The sequence below is a fragment of the Sus scrofa genome, chromosome 10 (genome assembly GCF_000003025.6).
Source record: "Sus scrofa isolate TJ Tabasco breed Duroc chromosome 10, Sscrofa11.1, whole genome shotgun sequence".
Lineage (NCBI taxonomy): Eukaryota > Metazoa > Chordata > Mammalia > Artiodactyla > Suidae > Sus > Sus scrofa.
This window is the reverse complement of record NC_010452.4, coordinates 44,945,698-44,962,367: the sequence shown is the minus strand read 5'-3', so window position 1 is coordinate 44,962,367 and position 16,670 is coordinate 44,945,698. Positions and strand designations below refer to the sequence as shown.

Here is a 16,670-nt window from a genome sequence, read left to right as displayed (position 1 = left end):
TGTGGCCCTAAAAAGACAAAAAAAAAAAAAAGAGTTATTGAAAATATCCTGTGAAAAATGAACTAGTCTTACATTAAAATGTCTTTACTAAATGAGGAAATGATGTCACCTTTATTATGATGTATGCAGTCAAGCATAAGTTATAATTTTCCAGTTTTTTCCTTTTATTTGTCATTAGAAATTTTGCCTGAAATTCAGATATTTTATATATTGTAATATAAATGGAATATTACTTTAATTGTGCCTCCTACATGCATTGTTAGGTAAAAGTGCAACTGATGTTTATTTATTCTCCCATTCTGGAGTTTTTCTATGTATTTTCTTAATGGCGTATTTTGATGAACTGAAGTTTTTAAAGTTTTGGAACCCCATTTATCATTGTTTTAAAATTTTTATTTTCTGTATCCTCTGTAAGAAATCTTTGCCTAATCCAAGATTATTAAAAAAATGCATCTATGTTTTTCTTATCAAAGCTAGTCTTTATTTTACATTTAGGACTATGATTCATAGACTTTCATTTGTTGGGAAAGGTGGACAGCGGTTCATTTTCTTCCCATTAGAGTTATCCAGTTGTCCCAGCATCATTAATGAAAAGACTCTCCTTTCAGGAGAGGATTTAACGTGGCACCTCTGTCAAAGAACCAATTGACAATTTGCTTATGGCTCCATTTTTGCGCATTGATCTGTTTGTCTGTACCAAAGCGGATACCACATTGCATTGATGACTGAAGCTTTATATTAATTACTGAAATTAGTTTGGATAGGTTACCCAACATTTTTCAGCTTTCCGAAATTGTTCTGACTATTCTAGGCTCTTTGCATTTAGATACCAATTTTAGAATCACTTGTCAATTTACAAAAAAAAAAAAGCACCTTCTGGGCTTAATATAGCAAGAACATCTCTCCTCCAAAAGCTCACCCCTCAGCTCATTTGAAGGTAAATGACAAACCAGAAAAAAAAATCTGCAGAATATGACAGAATTAGTATTACACACACATGAAGAACATTAACACATATTCATTCTTAAACACAGTTTTAAAGACAAATGAGTGGCACATGAAAAAGAGCTATTATTTCAGCTATATGAAGATTTATGAAAAATAATGCTAATAAGGGCAAAGCATATAAAATTTATTAAAAGGTAATCAAGAAATATTTCAGAGAAAAAAATCTTACTAATCAAAAGAAATGCAAATATAAGTGAAAAATTATTACTCGGGCAACAATGAGAGAGATTAACAATGTACATAGTACAGGGGAGTTCCCATCGTGGCGCAGTGGTTAACGAATCCGACTAGGAACCATGAGGTTGCGGGTTCGGTCCCTGCCCTTGCTCAGTGGGTTAACGGTCCGGCGTTGCCGTGAGCTGTGGTGTAGCTTGCAGACTCGGCTTGGATCCTGAGTTGCTGTGGCTCTGGCGTAGGCCAGTGGCTGCATCTCCGATTGGACCCCTAGCCTGGGAACCTCCATATGCCACGAGAGCGGCCCAAAGAAATAGCAAAAAAAAAAAAAAAAAACCCCAACCCCCCCCCAAAAAAAAAACAATGTATAGTACAGAAGACCTTTTTCCTATTCCCAGTGTTAAGTCTTTATGTTCTTTGAGCCAATAACTCAACTTCCAAGTACACAATGCACAGTTAGCTGGATAAGGACACACAGATGTGTCAATTAGGATGCTCATTAGAGCACTGCTCCTTTTTGTGGAAAACTAGTAACAATGTAAATATCTTTCACTAAGGGTTGAGTAAATTAAAGTATAGCCGTCAGATGGAATACAAGTGGTCCTTTACAATGATGTACCTCTGTATTCACTGACACAGAATAATGTGCAAATTGTGTGTTGGGAGCAGGGGGATGGTAAGCCTGTGGAAAAAACATGATACAATCCTGTCTTCTGGAAAACTGCATATAAACATGTGTAACAATGTGCAGGCATCTAACATATCTTAAAGGCTGTTCATGAATATGTAGACATTGGTTAAAGGTGAACTTTTTTCTCTATGTATTTCATACTGTTTTAATTCTCCTCAGAATGAGCCTGTGTTATCTTTATAGTCAGGAGGAGCCTATCTTATTTTAAAAACACTTATAAGCCTATGATAAAGATGTCACTTCAGTAAAACCTGCCAGCCTTTTTACTGAGCAGGAACTAGAAAGTAAATTAACAACAAACCAAAACCCTCCTGTCTGTAAGGAAGATTTCAGGGCAACCATCAAGCCTCAGAATCTACTCTAAATCATATATTTCACAAAGCCGGAGCAAAAGCAGAAAGAGGTAAGAAATTAAGCAAGAGAAGCATATGGAAAATGAGGCCCGACTTCAGTACAGAAAGAAGCCAACATTTTTTAACTGCAATATATTCTACTATGGTTTAATCCAACACTTTCCAAATTGTTTTCTGTTGCTCATTACTGTTCTGATTGATATTAGAGATATTTCAGGAATGGGGCAAACAGGCCATCAATCATGTAAAGTATTGTAGGTTTGAAAAAAAATTAACAGAAAAAACATAAGACAACACAGTTACTTGTCGTTGGGGAGAAAATGTGTGTTAGAAATTGTGTGCTGGAGAGTTCCCATCGTGACTCAGCAGAAATAAATCTGACTGGTATCCATGAGGATGTGGGTATGATCTCCGGCCACAGGGGATCCAGCGTTGTCGTGAGCTGTGGTGTAGGTTGCAGACGCGGCTCGGAATCCAAGTTGCTGTGGCTGTGGCAGTTAAAGCTGTTAAAACTGTGGTGGGTGACATAGGGGTACATGTCCCCTCCTTTTGTAGATTGCTCCTACCCTCTACTCCTGTTCAGGCTCTGAGAGTTATTTCAGCTCTGGGAGTTTGCTTTTACTCATTTGATAAAAGGTAATGATAACTACTGTCCAGAGCTGTTGAGCTGTGTAATGGATGTAAGTGAAACCTTGTCAATGTATCATATAAAATAGGTGTTATACTTTTTTTTTTTTCTTTTTAGGGCCACACCTGTGGCATATGGAAGTTCCCAGGCTAAAGGTCCAATCAGAGCTGCGGCTGCCAGCCTATGCCACAGCTCACAGCAACACTGGATCCTTAATCCACTGAGCGAAGCCAGGGATTGAACCCATCATCTCATGGATTCTAGTGGGGTTTGACATCTGCTGAGCCACAATGAGAAGTCCAGTATTATACTTTTAAAAACATCTCTGTGAGATTTAAAGAGAAAAAGATTCAAGAAAAAACTTGTCCTACAGTTCTGTGTTAACGACTACAGTGGCTCCAAAAAACCCTGATTCTCAGAGACAGTGTAGGGGTGCTGAAAAAGAAAATAGGGAGCTTGAAAAGAACAGAGCCATCTTGCCGCCACTGTCCATCCCATATCTGTATGGGAACTTAAGGTGACCCATACCAGGGCTCTGAGAAAAACAGTCATTAGGACTTGAGAAACTCCAGGCCCAGAGTGTTCTAAGCATATTTGAAAGTAGCTAGACTGTGTTTAAGATTAATCATCAAAGAAACAATGTAATACATTTTGCACAGTTATATATCTTCCTGTATCCCTCACGTAATTAAAAATTAATATAACATGTTAGATACAGCACTATACATGTATTTCTCCCTTTCTGTTCCCGGTCCATGATTGGAAAGTGATTCCCCTTGGATCGGCCTGTGTAGTAGAGCTGTTTCCCACCTTCTTCCAGCGTCCTCTTGGAAGGAAGACAACAGGTGGACTATTTTTATTTTCCTATTCCATTATAGGATACTGTGACTTTCATTAGGTTCCTTCTCTCTTTGAATCTCTCCTCCTCTGTAACAAATATCATGCCAAAGGTCTCCCCAGATTTTTAAAGTATAACTCAACTATGATATAGGTAATTGGTAGTTTTATTCAACTAACTGTAAAAACTACCTCTGCGTTTTAAAGTTTCACCTGAGCATTCATGGATATTAAAACATGATTAACCCACTTGTTATAAATTTGAATAATGTTGTTTATCCACAGCTGAAGGCACATCAACAAGCCCAGGAGACGTAAGGTAGTTTCATAACGTCAAGGGTGGCTGATAGGTCAAAAGAAACTCTGGTTTCATCCTTTCTTTGGAGGTCACCTAGCAGGTAACTGGTCCCTCACCGAATACGGGCCAGCAGGACTCAACCCTCCCCGGGTGCCCTGGCATCCAGCTCTCCCCGTCCGGATCTGCTCTTTTGCTGGATCAGTTTACTCTTCAAGGCAGAGCCCCTTCTCCTCCCCCTAAAGCCCCGCCCATTCAGGCCTGCGGCACCGGGACGCGTCGCGGGCGTAGCTGGGAAGCTTCTAGGGACGTGACGTAGAGGCAACTGGCGGCTGCGGATTGGAGGGCAGGGGGGGAGAGGTGTGTCGCCGGAAGTGACGCACTCCGGAAGCGGCTCTCTGTGGCGAAGCTGGGACCGCGGGTTTGGAAATCAGGGTTTAAGTTGGATGTGACCAAGTTCGCGCCAGCCTGGTTTCTAGCTCCTGTCTAGTTCACAGAGGAGTCATTCACGAGTTTTTCCCGCTCTGCAACATGAGTGGCCTGGCCTCGCAGTGATTTCCGTGAGCGTGGCTAAGGTGGGACCTAGGTTGGGTTCAGGTCAGGCGAGGACGCTGCTCTAAACTACATCTCGCTAGCCGCTCTGGCTCTCTCTGGCTGAACTAGAGAAGGCCTGGAGGTCCCCCCGCGTTTCCGACGTGAACCTGGCGTAAGCAGAGAGCTGGGGTTCGGGCGGTGGCGGGGGGGATTCATCGCCCAGACGCTCCTTGTAATTCGGAGAGAGAGAAAAACGACTGTTGTCCAGCATTTTTCTTGGAGGAGGAGAACTAAGCAATAGGAACATGTCTGTTTTCCCTAAAATATCGTTGAGACTTGAAGTTGAAAACTACCTTAAAGCGAACTTTTTGAATAAGGAGGTAGGTCGAACAAGTTGGGTAATAATTGTGAAAACTCAGGGAGAAATAGAAAACAAGTCTAAAAGGGAATGTACTGCCGTGTTTCTTACCCTTCGTCTTTCCTAGGGTAAAATAAATGCTAATGTCTTTGTGCAGGTATTGAATTAATGCTTTGCGTGCTAAGAGGTGAATGGGGTGTATGTTTTAACCACTAGGAGTGGGAAAACAACACCACCACCACCACCTAGGAGTGGGAAAGAAGGGAGGGGAAAAAAGCGTTTTTGTGCCTGGTAGTAGGCGTGCACTGAAGAGGTTACAAGGATAAGCAGGAAAAGATCCCAGTTTTAAGTTAAAAGACCCTGTAGAGAAGAAACACCTGTATACACGTACAGCGCCTGCGCTGGCCCTCAGGTGAAAAAGATGCTATAATTCAGTGAGTGCTTTTTTAAAATTTTATTGAAGTACAGTTGATTTAAGTGAGTGCTTCTGAAATGTCACTACGTGTGTTAGGTCATTTGCAGACCTTCACGTTCTCACAAAATTTTTTTGTTGGAGTATAGTGGACAGCAGACCTTTACATCTTGATCTTAGAAGTCTTTTTTTTTGGTAGAGCTTTCCTCCCCATTTTTATAGCTGAGAGAACCGAGGGTCCAAGGAGACGTTACTGAATCAAATTGACGTTCCTCTCCTGTTACAGTGTTGGAATGTGAAGGCAAAGAGCTCAGATACAATGGGAAAAGGGATGGATTTGGAAACCCCTGCTCCCCGATTTGCGGGCCCAGTGCTTGAGGAAATTACTTCACATCCCTTAACCTTGATTTCTTTTGTGAAATTTGAGGACGGTTAACAATAGTAAATTTCCAAGGTTGTTTTGAGGAGTTAATCATTAAGTGCTAGCACTTGGCATCGTTCTGGCTCATAGTAAGCCCTCAACAAATGTTCCTTGTGCTGGCAGGGCCTAGCCAGAAGTCCACGGTGAATGTTGATTGTCTTTGATTGCCAAGCTTGTGCTCTTTCCACCTTAGTTTGTATTTTCCAATCTTTGGTTTTCTATCCAAAGTAAAGCCTCATGAATGTTATTGATTTTCAGAGATGTTGGTGAAGCCATGAATTGTAGATTTAACTTCTACATTTTATTTCCCAAGATTATGTTAAGGGGCAAAACAGTATTGAAAGAGAAAGTATCTCAGTTTCAAAGAACTTCAGGTATGAGGAGTGTATTAAGACAAATAGAGGCATTCAGCAAATTTTTTTCCCAGCAATTTTTTTTTTTTTTTTTGGGTCTTTTTGCCATTTCTTGGGCTGCTGCTGCGGCACATGGAGGTTCCCAGGCTAGGGATCGAGTTGGAGCTGTAGCCACCCGCCTACACCAGAGCCACAGCAATGCAGGATCCGAGCTGCGTCTGCTACCTACGCCACAGCTCACTTAACCCACTGAGCAAGGCCAGGGATCAAACCCAAAACCTCATGGTTCCTAGTCGGATTCGTTAACCACTGAGCCACCACGGGAACTCCTGCCAGCAATTTTTAAAGTGGTTAACATTATTTTGTAAAAGAAGACTGAAATGTCATTCTTTGACCCCACTGTAGTTACATATTACCAAGAGAAAAACCATCCCTTCAAAGGTGATGGAATATTCAGTTAAAAAAAACCCTGAGAAAGTACTAATATTTTTAAGTTAGTGGATTATTAGCTGGTAATTGGTTTATGAAGATTCTGTGAGGGTAGAGTATAGGCAAAAATGACAAAAAAGGGTGAAATATGTGTCTTGAAAAGCCTCAGTTAATTACAAGGAAAGTTGATTATTTCTGACAGGTATCTTGCTACCTGTCTTTTTGGACAATAGCTATTTGTTACATTTAATAATACCATATTAAACATTTAAAAATAATAATACCATATTAAAAAGCTGATATGGGGAATGTTTGGGTGACAGTGTCAGTGTTACTTGTTCAAATTGGTGTTTTATAAGGTTACCAACCAGTTTGCTCTAGGATATGAGGTTAGCAAGGAACTAGTTCTACAAAGTGATATTAATAGTAAATAGAATGAAATCCTGAATTTACATGTAGCAGGTATGTTCAAAATGCTAATAATTCTTTGAGGCAGTATTTTTCTGAGCTTTTCTTCTTGGGCATTTTATTAGGTGTTTATTAGAATAACTCTGTGAAATATTACCATTCTCTTAGGGTTATTTATTTTTTGGCTGTGCCCAGGGCCTGTGGAAGCCTCCAGTTCAGGGATCAAACCTGAGCCACAGAAGTGACCTGAGGTACTGCAGTGACAACACAGTGCATAGTGCCTGAGGGTATATACCATCTATAATCATAAGTATCTTTTTTTTTTTTTTTTTTTGCTCTTTAGGGCCACATGTGCAACACATGGAAGTTCCCAGGCTAGGAGTCGAATCAGAACTGCAGCTGCCACCCTACGCCACCACTATGGCAACACCAAATCTGAGCCATGTCTTTGACGTACACCACAGCTCACAGCAATGCCAGATCCTTAACCCATTGAGTGGGGCCAGAGATGGAACCTCCATCCTCATAGATACTAGTTGGGTTTGCTACCACAGTGGGAGCGCCAGGTATCTTTAAATGTAAAAGATAATGCTAGGCTGTTTTCCATAGTAGTTCTTCCAACCTGCATTTCCACAACAAGGATTAGATAGTTGCTTTCTTGTGACATTGTTGACAAAAGATGGTGTAACATCAGCACTTTAAGTACAGTTAACACGGTGGTCTATAAGTGATAGGCCTGTGTTTAAATTAGTGTCTCTCATCATTATTAATGAATTTGAGCACTTTGTCATATGTTTCTACATCACTGGAGTCTTGTCAACTCTGTCCAAGTCTTTTGTCCATCTTCCTATTGAATTGTCAATTTTTTCTTATTGTGCAAATTTGTGTGTTCTCAATAACAGTTCTGTTGTTATTGACTGCTCTCAATAACAGTCCTCAATAACAGTGTGGATCCTTAACCTGCTGTGCCACAGTGGGAACTCCACCATACGCCTTTGTTATCAACACATAAGCAACACAGAAAAATGAAATGGATCTAAAGGATTGCTCCATGGTTGAAACAACTGTATGTACATATATTCTGCTGAATGTTTTTAATTTGTATATTGAAATTGCAAATTAACTTGTTCTTTTCTTCCTTTCAGGTTGTATCTGCTTTTGGTAAACAAGAAGCAGAAAGGAAGTTTGAAACTCTGTTGCAAAACTTGTCCCACCCTCCATCATTCACCACTGTCAGAGTAAATACACATTTAGCCTCAGTACAACATGTGAAAACTCTGTTACATGATGAACTTCAGAAGGTTTGTGCAAATTTTTTTTAAGTTACAGATGACTTACAGTGTGTTAATTTCTGCTGTACAGCAAAGTGATTCAGTTATACGTATATATACATTCTTTTTTATATTCTTTTCCTTTATGATTTATTTCAGAATATTGAATATAAGTCCCTGTGCTAAACAGAGGACCTCGTTTATCCATTCTCTATATAGTAGTTTGCCAAACTTCCACTCCTCTCCCCTCCCCACCCTCCACCTTGGCAACCACAAGTCTGTTCTCTCTCTCTTTTTTGTGTGTGTTTTGGTCTTTCTGTCTTTTAGGGCCTCATTTGCGGCATATTAGGTTCCCAGGCTAGGGGTCTAATCAGAGCAGTTGCTGCCGGCCTACGCCACAGCCACAGCAATGCTAGATACGAGCTGCGTCCTCGACCTACACCGTAGCTCATGGCAACGCCAGATCCTTAACCCACTGAGTGAAGCCAGGGATCGAACCTACAACTTCATGGTTCCTAGTCGGGTTCATTTCCACTGCACCACGATGGGAACTCCAGCAAGTCTGTTCTCTATGTCTATGAATCTGTTTCTGTTTCATAGATATGTTCATTTGTGTCCTGTTTTAGATTCCACATATAAGTGATATCATATGGTATTTGTCCTTATCTGACTGACTTCATTTGGTATGATAATTTCTAGCTCCATCCATGTTGTGGCATGATTTTGTTCTTTTTTAAGGCTTCAGTATTCCATTGTATATATGTATTACATCTTTATTCTTTCATCTGTTGACAGACATTTAGGTTGTTTCCATGTCTTGGCTATTGTGAATACTGCTGTGAACATAGGGGTGCATATATCTTTTTGAATTATACTTTTGTCTGGATATATGCGCAGAAGTGGGATTGCTGGATCATATGGAAACTCTATTTTTAGTGTGTGTGTGTGTTTTTTGTGTTGTTGTTTTTTGTCTTTGTAGGGCCACACCTGTGGCATTTGGAGGTTCCCAGGCTAGGGGTCCGATTGGAGCTGTAGCCACCGGCCTGTACCACAGCTACAGCTATGGAGGATCTGAGCCGCTTCTGCAGCCTACACCACAGCTCACTGCAGTGCCAGATCCTTAACCCACTGAGTGAGGCCAGGGATCGAACCTGCGTCCTCATGGATGCTAGTCGGGTTTGCTAACCGCTGAGCCATGATGGGAACTCCCAAGCTAGGTTTTGAATCAGAACTGCAGCTGCCGGCCTATACCACAGCCACGGCAATGCCAGATCCAAGCCACATCTGCCACCTACACCACAGCTCATGGTGGCACCAGATCCTTATCTCACTGATTAAGGCGAGGGATTGAACCTGCATCCTCATGGATAGTAGTCAGATTTGATTCTGCTGAGCCATGATGGGAACTCCTATTTTTGTTTGTTTGTTTGTTTGTGTGTTTTGCTGCACCCAGACATGTGGAAATTTCCCAGGCCAGGGATCAAACCCATGCCACGCAGTGACCTGACCCAGTCCTTAGCCCGCCGAGCCACCTGGGAACTCCTCTTATTTTTAAGTTTTTTTTTTTTTTTTTTTTTTTTTTTTTAAAGGAAACTTCATACTGCTTTCCATAGTGGTTGCACCACTTTTCAGTACCACCATCAGTGTAGGAAGGTTCTGTTTTCTCCACACCCTCTCCAGCATTTGTTATTTGTAGATTTTTAGATGATGGCCATTCTGACTGGCATCAGGTGGTACCTCATTGTAGCTTTGATTTGCATTTCTCTAATAGCAATAATGAGGATCTTTTCATGTGCTTGTTGGCCATCTGTATGTTTCCTTTGGAGAAAAGTCTGTTTAGGTCTTCTCCCTGTTTTTGATTGGGTTGTTTTTTTGCTGTTGAGTTGTATGAGCTGTTTGTATAGTTTGGAAATTAAGCCCTTGTTGGCTGCATCATTTGCAACTCTTTTCTTCCATTCTGTGGGTGGTCTTTTTATTGATGGTTCTCTTGGCTGTGCGAAGCTTGTAATTTTGAGTAGGTCCCATTTATTTATTTTTGTTTTTGTTTCTATTTCTTTGGGAGACTAGACCTAAGAATCATTGTTATGATTTATGTCAGAATGTTTTGCCCTCCTTCTCTTCTAGGAGTTTTATGGTGCCACGTCTTATGTTTCAGTCTTTAAGCCATTTTGAGTATATTTTTGCGTGCAGTGTGAAGATCTGTTTCAACTTCATTGATTTACGTGTGGCTTCCAACTTTTCCAATACCACTTGTTGAAGAGATATTTTTTTCCCATTGTATATTCTTGCCTCCTTTGTCAAAGATTAATTAGGCATAGGTGTGAGGGTTTATTTCTGGTTCATGCAAGTTTTTTTTAACATTTATTATTAAAGTATAACTGATTTACAATGTTGTGCCAATTTCTGCTGTGTAGCAAAGTGACCCAGTCATATATATATATGTGTACATTCTCTTTTTTATGTTTTATGTGCCATCATGGTCTTTCCCAAGAGATTGGGTATAGATCCCTTGTACAAATTTTTTTTTTTTTTTGTCTTTTGTCTTTTTGGTTGTTGTTATTGTTGCTATTTCTTGGGCCGCTCCCGCGGCATATGGAGGTTCCCAGGCTAGGGGTCCAATCGGAGCTGTAGCCACCGGCCTACGCCAGAGCCACAGCAACGCGGGATCCGAGCCGCGTCTGCAACCTACACCACAGCTCACGGCAACGCCGGATCGTTAACCCACTGAGCAAGGGCAGGGACCGAACCCGCAACCTCATGGTTCCTAGTCGGATTCGTCAACCTCTGCGCCATGACGGGAACTCCCCTTGTACAAATTTTTTATGTCATTGTGTACAGAATTAGATTTCTATGGTCTGTGTTGTGTTGCTGTCCACTAAAATCATGTGAACAACATACTGTTACAGTTTTACAGACAAGGAAATTGAGGATCCTGAATGTTAAATTGTTGAAAATTGCATACTGGATGCTAATATTAGACTTGAACCTAGTACTTCTGATTCTGAATTTATTTAGTGACTGGCTAAGTCCCTCAACCCCTCTGGGCCTCTGTTGCTTCATTGTTAAAATACTTCATGGATCCATTCGAACCCTAAAAGTCTGTAATATTGTAATAGGCAGCATATAACCATCAGAAGGGCAGTTTGTATAGTCAGGGTGAGCCCAGAGTTAGGGAGGTACCTACTGATAACCTGTAGGACTATATTTTAAATTTTAATAATTTTATTATAATAATTTAATAAAAGCAGGAAATTAAATAATATAAAGAATATATTTTAAAAATAAAACAACACTTTTCAACTAATAAAATAGTTTTGGCATAATATTCATTTTTTAATGCTTGAAAACAGTATCATAAAATAGCTATATATATATATATATATATATTTGGTTGTTTTGTTTTTTTTTTTGCCACACTGAGGTATGTACAAGTTCCTGGGCCAGGGATTGAACCTGTGCCACAGCAGCGGTCCTAGCTGCTGCAGAAACAGTGCTGGATCCTTAACCTGCACCACAAGAGAAATGTGAAAATGGCATTTAAAAAAAAAAGTTACATTCCCCCCCCCTTTTTTTTTGGCCTTTTCTAGGGCTGCTCCTGAGGCATATGGAGGTTCCCAGGCTAGGGGTCTAATCGGAGCCGCAGCCACTGGCCTATGCCAGAGCCACAGCAACTCAGGATCCAAGCTGTGTCTGCGACCTACACCACAGCTCATGGCAATGCTGGATCCTTAACCAACTGAGCAAGGCCACAGATCATGGTTCCTAGTCAGATTCGTTAACCACTGATGTACGATGGGAGCTCCCCCAATTTTTTAAAATAAAGTAGAAGAACTTGAGTATAGCACTTAGTAAGCAGGAAACTTAGTTGAAGCTGGAAGCCACATATGGTCTACCTTGTTACTAAATCTCATACGCAGCTACAATCAATTTCAGCTACATTTGTTTGTTTTGTTTTGGTTTTTTGGGGGGGCGGCGCCTGGGGCATGTGGAAGTTCTCAGGCCAGGAATGAAACCCACATGACAAGTCAGGATCCTTAATCTGCTGTGCCACCAGGGAACTCCAAAGTGACATTTTTTAAGTTCTAAGCCAAAAAAATTATTTTCTTGTTTATGTTGTCTTAATGCTTTCCTTTCAAAAGCTGTACATTTTATAAGTGAAATAAATCAGACAGCAAAAGACAAATACTTTTGTTTATGTCCCTTATAGGTGGAATCTAAAAACTATAACAAACTAGTGAATACAATAAAAAAGCAGACTGAGAGATACAGAGAACAAACCGAGGGGGGGCGGTGGTGATATAGGTTGAGGGGGTGGGAGATACAAGCTCTTGGGTGCACCGTAGGCTCAAGGATGTATTGTACAACACAGGGAATATAGCGGATATTTTGTGGTAACTAAATGAAAAGTAACCTTTGAAAATTGTATTAAAATAAGAAAACCTTAAGGCTGTGCATTTTGTCTTTCATACACAGTGCACTGAAATTTGCCTCCAAAGAAATGTAAGGTAGAGGAAAACGGATGGCTGAAGGGGATACTTCAAATTATGTTTCATAGATTTTTTTTTTTTTTGCTATTTCTTGGGCCGCTCCCGCAGCATATGGAGGTTCCCAGGCTAGGGGTCGAATCGGAGCCGCAGCCACTGGCCTATGCCAGAGTCATAGCAACTCGGGATCCGAGCTGCGTCTGCAACCTACACCACAGCTCACGGCAACGCCGGATCATTAACCCACTGAGCAAGGGCAGAGATCGAACCCACAACCTCATGGTTCCTAGTCAGATTAACCACTGAGCCACGACGGGAACTCCTAATCTGATTTTTAATGGGAGTGATCATTTTGTTGTGAGAGATGACATTAGGCATAAAATATAAACATTCCTCTAAAGAACTAAGATTATTTTATATAGCCAGGCATATAGTTTTTCAGTGAGCATGAAGGAAACTGTTCTGAGTCCCATCAGTTGTCCATCACTCAGGCACATCCAGGTGGTTGGCTTTTCCAGCAAATTATTCCTACAGCTTAGATAACTAATGGGAATTGAAGATCTTGGGTGGTACCTGAGAATAGGCAGACCAAGTTGTTCTGCGCCTTAAGTCCTTTAACTTAGAGGTTAACATAAGGTGGAGAAGATTAGGTTGTCAATACTAGTTAAGACACTGGTGGTTAAGCTGTGCCTATTTCTAGCAGATAAGGGAACTTGAAGGAGGTTTTAAATTACAAGTTTTCTGTCTTTCCATGTTCTAAAGCTCACGTGTGTTCTAAAGATGTATTCTGAGTCAGGGCTTTGTCTCCAGGTTTCTAGGGTCACATTTTGGAATTTATTATTTAAAATTTCATTTGACGAGGGAGGATGGGGAGAAACTGGAAGCTTTATACACTGCAGGTGGGAAAGTCAAGTGGTTGACTTTCAAAAACCGGTTATTTCTTAAAAAGTTAACCCAGCAGTTCCACTTTTAGGTATCTACCCAGGAGAAATGAACACGTAGGTCCACGCAAATGCTTGAACGTGAATATTAATAGCAGCATTGTTCATATAACCAAAAGAGAAATCTGTCCAAATGTCCATCAGCTGATGAATGGAAAACCAACCGTGATGTGTTCACACACTGGAACACCACTCAGCCCTGAACATGGTCAACTGATAGATGCTCCCACATGGGTGAGGCTCCAGACTGTGATAGTGAGTGGAAGAAGCCAGGTGCAGGATGGTCTGAACTGTACGATTCCGTTTGTATGAGATGTCTACACAAGGCACATTTGCAGAGAACACATGATGGTCAGGAGCTAAAACTGCGTAGTAGGGAGTTACTACTGCTCTGTTGGAGATGGTTAGTTTGAAATATCCTCTGCCCGAAAGGAGCAGAAGTCGGAATAGCTATTAACTTGGCAGAAATCGAGGTAGAGCTATAAAATATGAATAATTTTTTTTTCTTATCAACTTAGCAATAAGATGATTTTGGAAGTTTTCTCTAGGTGGTATGTGGATACCACAAGGCAACGCAGATCCTATTAAAGTTACCGTTCTCTCATATGGTATGTGAGAAGGAATGAGGTGATAGTCTCTTGCCTACATGGCTAGAGATGGTTTGTTTTCCAGTATTTGATTGTTGATATTCAGGCCACTCCTCCATGTGGATTGCTCAGTTGGCTCCCAACGTGCAACCCTCATATGTTGGTGAACACTGAATAGCCTACTTTCTGGAAAAATAACGCTGCTTTGTGGTGTTTGCTGATTTTCATGGTGTAAATGCCCCCCTGTGGTCTATTTCGAGCTACCAGCATGACCATGGAGTTGGGAAGAGATGCACACAGTTGGTGCCCAGAGAACTATGAGTTGGCCCCAGCACTTAGACCACTGGCTCTGCACCTATTTCCAGTCTAAAGGCCACGTATGGTAGAGGACACTGAAAATCCTGAACCTTTGCCAAAAAGCATCATCAAAACTGACGTGGCACGCACTGTTGATGATATATAATAAATAGCATTTAGTAGTCTCATCTTTTAATGTCCTATTCTGAAGCTTTTCTGAAGAGAGTACTACGTGCAGTGTTATTATTGGGTGTGTGTTTTCAAAGTAAGCCACTTGAGTTTCTTGGTGTCCTAACAATTAAGGATCTGGCATTGTCACTGCTGGGGCTTGGGTCACTTTTGTCGTGTGTGTTTGATCCCTGACCTAGGAACTGCTGCATGCTGTGGACGTGCCCCCCCCCCCCCAAAAAAAGTCAAGGTAAACATATTTTGTATTTACAAAGTCATATAGTTAGCAGAGTTGATTCTTTGAATTGTCAAGAAGTCAAGATATTTCACAATCAAATTATAGAGAAAATGTTTTGAAGTCTGATTTTTTTTAATAGAATAAAGTGAAAATATACTAAGCTTTTTCATAGAATAAAGTGAGAATATACTAAGCTTTATTCTCTGCTCAGTAATGACACTGACAAGCTCCGCAATTGGAAATTAGCAAATATATTAATTGCTTTGTAATCCTGTGTGTTTATCTTTAACAGCAGTTTAATGGATTAAGTTTTCCTGTTCTTCAACATCCAGACCTTCAGGATGTCTTACTCATTCCTGTTATTGGACCTAGGTTTGTAACTGTTTTGTTTTCACATTGTATTCTTCTAAATAAAAATTCGTCCCAGGTTCTTTTTTACTGTTAGGTGGGAATACTGAGTTTCTCCATTATTAGTGATTTTATTTAGATAGAAATTTACAAATTTCATAAATGCTGATTTCATTCTCTATCACAGACAATATTACAAAAGAACATTAAGAATGGACCCAGACACTTTGAGTAATGCATGTTGATTTCATTTAGTGCAGTGATTGATTTTTTTTCCACTCTGTAAGAAAGTTACTTTTGCATTTGTTCACTTAGGTATTTTAAGAGATTCCACTCCGAAGTTAAACTTTTGAGCTACAACAAAAATACAGAGCAACAGTATTTCTTACTTTCATAGTTGATATGTTTGGAAAATTTTATTTATTCATAATTATGCTAAGTTACTGTGTTCCCTCAGTAGAGCAGATAGTTATGTATTTGAAAGGCATGTGTCTAAAAATTGAAAAAAGTAGGCTTCCATGTTACAGTGAGAGTTCTATTCCCAAAGAATTTTATTTATTTTAATTTTTTTTTTTTTTTTTTTTTTTTTGTCTTTTTAGGGCTGCCCCTGAGGCATATGGAGGTTCCCAGGCTAGGGTTCCAATTGGAGCTGTAGGTGCTGGCCTATACCACAGCCGGGGCAATGTGGGATCTAAGCCACGTCTGCAACCTGCATCACAGCTCATGGCAATGCCGGATCCTTAACCCACTGAGCGAGGCCAGGGATGAAATCCATGTCCTCGTGGATGCTAGTGGGGTTCTTTAACCATTGAGCCATGACGGACACTCCCTCCCCCCTTTTTTTTTTTTGTTCCCAAAGAAAATTTTAAAATCCCTGTTTGAAACAGTTTTTTAGTATCCCAAGAGTTATAATATATACAAAAATGCTGTTTTTTTTAAAGCTTTAAGGTACTTTAGTGGTCAGTGGTAGAGCCATGGTTTATCCACTCAGTTGAATATTATATGGCCTTTAATGAAGGAAAATTACATCTACAAATAAAAAATGATATTCATGGTTAATTAAGTACCAATAGCAAGTTGCTGTGTGTAGGATATTTACATTTTTTTGCAATTAAAAAAACACAACTATGTGTATATTAATGTACAGAAAAAAATCTGGAGGGTATAACATACCCAGCTGGTAACAGGGATTAACTGCGTGGTTAACTCTGAGGAGGTTGGATTGGGAGAGACTGGGTAAGAGATTTTTCGCTTGAAATGTTTCTATTTTATTTTTTCCTGTAAGCATGTATGACTTTGCAGTTAAAACAGTTGATTTTGTGAACTCGTTATTCTCCTTCATTAAGGTGAAATTCGCAGGTAGTGAAATAGAGGTCATAATTAAGTGTACCATTTGCTGAGTTTTGCTAAATTCAAACAACCGCATAGGCAGGAC

The 16,670-nt window shown here is 40.2% G+C and overlaps 1 protein-coding gene across 8 annotated transcripts in view; it reads left to right on the top strand.

Moving 5' to 3' along the window:
* LOC100524391 (putative methyltransferase NSUN6) overlaps positions 4,344-16,670 on the top strand; it is a 73,846-nt gene continuing 61,519 nt past the window's right edge. For 5 of the 8 annotated variants that reach the window (XR_002336345.1, XR_002336346.1, XR_001298151.2 and 2 more), the window contains exons 1-3: positions 4,344-4,900; positions 8,047-8,202; positions 15,180-15,259. Coding sequence is in view for 5 of the 8 variants with exons in the window: in XM_005653806.3 (XP_005653863.1) it covers positions 4,826-4,900; positions 8,047-8,202; positions 15,180-15,259 (311 nt within the window). In the remaining 3 variants the exon portion in view is untranslated. The remainder of the gene's footprint in view (positions 4,901-8,046; positions 8,203-15,179; positions 15,260-16,670) is intronic. The other 3 variants (XM_003130731.4, XM_021064826.1, XM_021064825.1) reach the window with 3 other exon arrangements.